Source organism: Asparagus officinalis, chromosome 9 (assembly GCF_001876935.1).
Source record: "Asparagus officinalis chromosome 9, Aspof.V1, whole genome shotgun sequence".
Classification (NCBI taxonomy): domain Eukaryota; kingdom Viridiplantae; phylum Streptophyta; class Magnoliopsida; order Asparagales; family Asparagaceae; genus Asparagus; species Asparagus officinalis.
This window is the reverse complement of record NC_033802.1, coordinates 1,646,318-1,653,693: the sequence shown is the minus strand read 5'-3', so window position 1 is coordinate 1,653,693 and position 7,376 is coordinate 1,646,318. Positions and strand designations below refer to the sequence as shown.

The window sequence follows — 7,376 nt, the reverse complement described above, 5'->3', positions numbered from 1 at the left end:
AAATAATAGAAACATCCAAGTAGTCGGTGCTCTTAGATACAAGCCACTCATTAACCTGCTACTAAATCTGTACGCTATGAAACTGTAGCCAACCATTAACTGATGAAGATTCTGAAGGGACATGAGTGCTGCTACTATGCTATAGAAGTAATCAAGATCAAAGAAATAATAAAAACATCCAGGATTTGACATAATCTGGGTATTCAATAATAGGCAAGGCTCAAACAGAAAATCCATGCTCTCATCATTAACCAGAAATAACCATTGCGGCAAAAATACACTACTAACAGGGTAAGTAGAAACTGCACACATTATGTGGAGAACTGGACACTAGAGGAAACATATCAACAGGATTAGGCGAAAGAATGGGAAGCATACATACAAAATTAGGATATTACATGAAAGTATTTGTTACAGCATATCAAATATCATATGATGGCCTACATGGGAGCAGCTTATAAATCCTATATATATACTTCAACCAAAAAATTGAGATTCTGAGATCATCTTTTATCAGTATAGCAACACCAAAAGCAGGAACTCTGCCGAAGTTGCTGTTAACTCCACGTTATTTCATTGTACCATTAGAGCAAAAAGAATTATTGGTAACCAGCTGACCACAGTCTTTCACTTCACTCTTGTGCTTCGTCATGATTCAACATAGTTCATTTATCTTCATCTGTACTTATTTGTAAGCTGGAGTTATTTGCAAAGTTACCTCCAAAGAATTGATCCACAGGCTGCTGATGATTCAAATAATGACGAAGCCTTGAATGATTCCGAGATGTATTACACTATAACTTTAACATATGAACAAAGGGACAATTGCTGGTTTTGACGTCTCTGACCAACTCCACAGCCAGATTTGATGGCTTTCTCAGCAGATGAAAATGGAAGAGGACTACCGTAGAACGGTTGCACATTGTTATAGCTCTGTCAACTTCATGGAATATAGTGCACCAATACAAATGGAATTTTCTCACCAACCATATATTGGGTTTTGTACTTGAGGCGGCAAGAGACGCAGATCCTGACAGTGTTGCTTATCATAATGCATCGTACTCGGTATTGCCCCGGTAGACAACCTAAGGATCTCATTTCCTGTTAGAAAATTGTGAGCAAAAGCTAATCCTCCATCTACCACTTGAGTCAAACTAGGCATAGAAACCGACTTCCTAATCCCATCACTGCTGTGTGAGGATACATTTTTGATGTTTTGGAGAGCTTTGTCAAGTTCAGAGTACTCTACAAATCTCTCGGTCGCAGCTTCCCATGAGAGGTTGTATCTTTGCTCGGGGGTGAGGGGTTGAGGTTCACTTGATAATGCCTCTTTTACTCTTGCAACAAAATCCTCTGGGGTTTTGTATGTCAAACAGTTAGGGAATGACCTAAAGAACTCATTTGATGGGTGATCCGCACACACAACAAACTTCCCCATCGCAAGAGCTTCAGCTGTTGCAGTACACAAGACATCGCTGATACTAGGATTAACAAATACTTTGTATCTGCAAAATCAGAAAGAGGACATAACCATTGTCACACAGAAAGTTATTAGAGAAAAGGATATTAAAAAACATTAGGTATATTGCGGTACCCATGAAGTGAATCATCTGCATGATCTCTTCCTTTGAGGAAGTTGAGATTCAGGTCTAATTTCTTTGCAGTTGATTGTACTTCTAACGAGTCTTCTCCATTTCCATACACATCGAGCTTGAAACCTTCTAGCTCATTTCTGTTCTTTGCCATTAAGTCTATCAATTCCCTGTACCCTTTTGCCCACACCATCTTCCCTAAAAAGTATGCACCTTTGGAGAACGCTTGCTGACCACTCTCTTTTTCTGCTGCTATTTTCTCCCCAACCTTGAGGAATTTAGGATTTACACCATGAACATTGCAAATGACCGATCTGGGTAGGTCCTGTGTTGCTGCAGAAAGACGCAAAACCTGCACGAGATTCCGCTAACTAGTTAAAGAAGTGAAATTGATGGAAATGACACATGACCAAGAGCATATTTGGGAACTTCGGATTACAATCCACAAATAGATTATAATCCAAGCGGATTACAATCTATAGTAGTAGAGTGTTCAGTAAATTTAGCGGATTACGATATATTTTCAATAGTTGAGTGTTTGGCAAATGTGTGGATCATAATCCATCACTGTTGTCAAATTGTCCAAAAAAGACATGGCTCTAAATTTAAATTTAACGGGTTGGAGAGAGATTGGGACTTGAACTTTTGTTGAACATTGAGGGGTATATATGTATTTTACACAGTCAAACCTTGTGGCTTATAATTCACCCAAGAATACACTGAAGTAACCCTGCTTATTTTTTAGTATATTAATAAGCTAAAATAACTCACTTGCCAAACATTTCAAAGTGACTTATAGTCACGCTTATGAGCTTATAGCCTTATAACCCACTTTGACCACTTGCCAAACACGCTCTAAGAAAGAAGACCAAAATAAAGAATGACAAATGTTTCATCTAAGGGCCCGTTTGGATAATAGAAGTATTAGAAGTAAGAAGTAGGTTATAGAAGTAACTTTCAAAGCTATGGAGTAGGAAGTAGTGGAAATAACATTTTTTTGTTTGTTTCATATATTTTTAGAAGTAATAGAAGTAGAACTTCTTCCTCTTCATTTACTTTTTTTGTTTGGATAACATTTAGAAATATTACTAGGAAGTAATTTTATCATTGAAAAGTTGTTAGGAGTAACTAATAAAGAAAATATTAATAAAAAAAATTATTTGTCTTAATTAATATGCATTTTAACTACTTCTGAGCTACTTCTGGGTATTGAGGATTGAAAAAATATTTTGGAAGTAAGGATGACACGTAGGCGCCATATAAGCATTTAGGGAAGTATTGGAAGTAAGTAAAAATATTTTGGAAGTAAGGATGACACGTAGGCGCCATATAAGCATTTAGGGAAGTATTGGAAGTAAGTTTTTCAGAGAACCAAACATATTTTTTTGGTAGGCGCCATATAAGCATTTAGGGAAGTATTGGAAGTAAGTTTTTCAGAGAACCAAACATATTTTTTTGCTTGAAAGTAGCAGAAGTAGCTTTTACTTCTTTTACTTCAGCTACTTCATAATTACTTCTGTGCAAAGAAACAGGCCCAAAATGGAACAAAGTTAACCAGTCAACATGGTGATCAGAATCAGATATTGGGTTCCCTTAAATTGTCGCTAATCTAATTGCCTGATTAAATAAATACTGTCATGTAGGAGCTTGATAGGATACCTTGTTGCAATATGCTCTGGTGACCCAGTTATTTATATGTTTAACGAAGAAAGCTTGGATGGCCCCATTCTTCTCCCTCTTGATGTACTCCAAGTAATTTGTGTGAACAACACCAACAACATGGTTGAATTTATCAGTCCAACGCTTCCCGTGATGGTACCAGTTCAGGTGCTCAGGCTCTTCCAATATAGCAATATCAGCCTCCTTTGAGGAAATAAATTGTGAAGTATCACCAGCAGGTAATATACTGCGCCTTTCTTTTGCGAACTAAAAGCAACCAAGGCAACAAAAATGATTCAGTGTTTAACATAATCGCCATAAATCATCATTATATAATAAAATAGTGCACCATATAATCACCTTCCCGGGATAAAACGAGATCTTAAAATCAGCCTTAAATCCAACCCTTTCCTCCACCCAGCTTCTAATATAAGCTTCTTGCTCTTCTGGAGAGCTAAATGTCATACTGTTAGGATAAACAAGTTCCTGATCGGCCTTGCACAACCAAGGGACGACCAATGTTACACTTTGCTTTGCTGTCTTAGCCAAATAAGCAGCACGAAAAAGTGGGTTGACAGCAGTTCCAGTCATCCATGGTAGACTGGCAGTTGTTACAATTGCAATATGACGCTTTGTATCTGCTAGATCATGTTTTGGTGAAGTAGTCCAGAAGCTATCATCATCGCGATGCCCTGTGCTCTGAAGCACGCTAGCTATCCGGAAATCAAGTTCATCTTTGATGTTTTCATGATCAAGAAGGGAGGGAGACTGACATATGAGTGGATCTTTGCGTCTGCTACACAAGACCTCTACTACTTTGTCACATACATCTACAGCCAAAAAGTGTTCTTGACATAAGTTGCTGTATATGGTGTTATAAACATGCATTAAGGCACAGGCCAATAACTGCAAAAAAAGAATGATGCTGGCCAGTCAGATAATAAAGAAAACCTCAAGAGTGAATTGGAGGAATTTATATCAATATCACACACCCAATAGCAAAATCACATAACTGATTTAAGGAATAAGGTTTGCCTGCACTTGTCGGGTACAAAGATCAATATTAAATCTAAAGCAGAGTGCTGGAAGTCAATGAAATACAATTTCAGTCATAGCAGAATAGAAGATAATCTCTCAGTCTAACTAAAGGACCAGCAACTACATAATTTAACATCCATGACTTTTCCCACCAATTAGGATCGACTATGAAGCACATGACTCCATGACAGATAGGACACCAGTGCTTCCACTAAATTGTCACCACAAAAAAATTGCTTTAAAATGATATAAATGCTCGTAATAAGTAGGAAAGAGTTTGGCTCAAAACAGTCATTAGGTTTGGAGGAAACAAAAGGCTGCACCAATCGTGCTACAGTGCAATGCATACTAAACAACAAGCTATTACCATTACATTCATTGAATATGCAATTATATATTTGTCAAAATCTCCAATGGAAACTAAAGAACAAAACAGGCATTAACTCTTCACAGTGAAATAAACTATCAGAAAATTTTAACTTAATACATGGAATTAATAGAAATTTGACTACCGTTACGGTAAGGCCTTTAAGAAATAATAGTATTTTGATGTCGTCAGACAACAACATCAGGTTACAAAATACAAGTGGATTAATATACGAAGGAAACACATATTTTCTTACCCCGGCTTACACCAAGCTGATCAAACAATGGGCCAGATTGTCTAAGGAGATATGCCAAGAGTTCAGGAAGATCCAACGGTGGCACTTCCTGCATGAAAGAACAACATGGAAGAACGAAGCACATAAAGAAGATTACTTACTGGCAGAAGGTATGCAATTTGGTTACAAAAAGATAAGAAAATATGGTCTACCTTCAATTCCTGAGGCTCACTGTAAATAGATTTCTGCAGAAGACATGTAATCATAAATAAGTGAACAGATCAATCCAATATACAAAGACAGGAGAAACACATTAAGTGAAAGAAAAAAAAATTGTGATGCTCAAGCATCATCTTAATCTGGGTGCTAGCAATAATGACTTCATCAGCAACTCCAACAAGCTATAATAATGATCATAATTGATGCTTTAACTCAGTCAACGGCTATAGTTTGACAAGTGATCACGCACGCACACACGTGCACGCACACGGAGTGAGACTACTCATGAACCGAAGAGAGATGTCCGGCATAGCCATGCATAACTTGTCACCTGATTAAAATTCAAAACTGGCAGCAAAGAAATTCCTTGAGGTCCTGAGGAAATAAAGTCCATCACACCAAATTAAACATCTTCTTTCTTCCCCAGTGGTTATCAAACTTCTATCTATTCCAAACTAAACATTCTACTTATCCAGCTAATTAGTTTCAAAAAAAATTATATCAAACTAATAGAAAGAACCTTCAAGAGAAGCAGAAGAAAAAACATGGATCTCTCCAGCAAAGATCTCTATTATGCAGAAGTATCTTCTTGCCTTCAGAATCTACCCTCCCCTTGCCACCAGATCTTAGCAGGCATATTCATATTGGATTTTCATAACCCAAAATTGTACATGGATATAAAATAACTAGCTTAGTGTACAACCCAGCAGGCAATTTCTCTACTGAATTTCATTAAACATCATACTATCATAGTGACAGTGCTAAAGAGAACTCGTCCCGGATACATTCATTGTCAAGTTATGAAACACCTTTTTGTCGAGTTCTGTTCTTAACCATCTTTGTGATTACAATAACTTCATCTTAAGAAAGTTACATGAGGTTCTTCTGATAGCTTTGAGCAGTCTCCATCACAACTGTCTTGGAACTTTCTCTTCGCACCCTTCTACGTAAAAGCAGAAATATTGTCATACTTTGGGGAGTCAATTAAAGGTGGGAAAGATCCCAAGAGTACTAACTGTCTTGGCGACTGTCAGATCCTTTCCTCTATGACACATCTTATATAAAACATAAAACATCAACAATATAGAATAGCAAAAATAACATACCCTAAAGCCACAATAATGCCATGTATGCGAGAACAACACTCAAGAGCCTTCAAGCACCAGGCTTTATATCTACTAACAGAATTTAAAATTAAGGAAATACGCAACTTTTGCGCAAAAAAATAACACTTTCCATATTATTCAAGCTAAAAGGTTAAATGAACAACTAATGATCACTATAAGCATATAAGGGTAGAGCATTACCAGGCTCAGTTTCACTTTCTCCACAAGCTCGTTACTCTTAAAATTCCCAAAAATCTCATCAAACTGGCTCTTTTTCTCAAACTCCTTCAACCTCATCTTCATCCTCCGAATGGGCTCCCACTCTTTCAGCCCCCCATCCTCCCCTTTCCTCCGAATCCTCCTCACTCTCCTCCTCACTTTCCCCTTCTCAAAATCCACCAAATTCCCCCTCGATTCATCAACCTCAGCCACAATCGCGTTCCTAAACCCAGCCAAATCGATCCCAATACTCCTCCCAAACTCCGGCGACGAGTAGACCCTTCGGAACTCGGAGAGCTTGGGCTGAATCCGCTTCATGAACTCGAACTCGGCGATGGATTCGTTCCTCGACGACTTGAGGAAGTTCTCGAGCTCTCGATCCGCGAGGTTCTTGAAGGAATTGGCCCTCATTCGAATCAATTGGAGGTCGGCGTCGGCGGAGTCCTTGACCTCTCGCCATCCCTTGGAGAGAAAGGAGAAGGCTTTCTCAGCCGTTACTGAGGTCGAGGGCCGAGTGTCCATGCCGAGATTGATCATGGCGACGGCCGAATTGGGGGAATTTCTAGGGTTAGGGTTTCGGAGCTCTCGCTTTGGTTTCGTTTCCTTCGTTGATCGAGGACGACGAACGAGAGGGGCTGGGGGATTATGTGGGGCTCCGACCTCGCGTGGGGCCCGGTGGAACGCGGGGGTGCTGACGTGGGATTTGGTCACGTGATGGTGCTGAGCTGGCGTGGGTCGGTTGGGTATCGGCAATTTCTGGTGGGACTGTTTAGCTGGGATATTCTGGTCCGTAGAATATTCTACCGGGGTCGCGTCGGACGGGCCTGCTTTGGCTGGGTGTGGGTCTTGTACACCGAAGCTCGTGGAAATACGATACAAGAGAGAGGGAGAGAATTTAGTTTTTATTTATTTATTTTTTGGACTCAATAATAATTTTTATT

At 39.0% G+C, this 7,376-nt stretch overlaps 1 protein-coding gene across 1 annotated transcript; it reads right to left on the bottom strand.

Annotated features, from left to right (window-relative positions):
- On the bottom strand, nucleotides 265–7,052 carry LOC109823818 (digalactosyldiacylglycerol synthase 1, chloroplastic). The gene is given in 8 exon segments (XM_020390209.1): nucleotides 265–1,041; nucleotides 1,043–1,505; nucleotides 1,595–1,944; nucleotides 3,252–3,518; nucleotides 3,612–4,081; nucleotides 4,913–5,000; nucleotides 5,104–5,136; nucleotides 6,418–7,052. Coding segments are annotated over 8 exon segments (2,325 nt in total). The 5' UTR covers nucleotides 6,973–7,052; the 3' UTR covers nucleotides 265–942.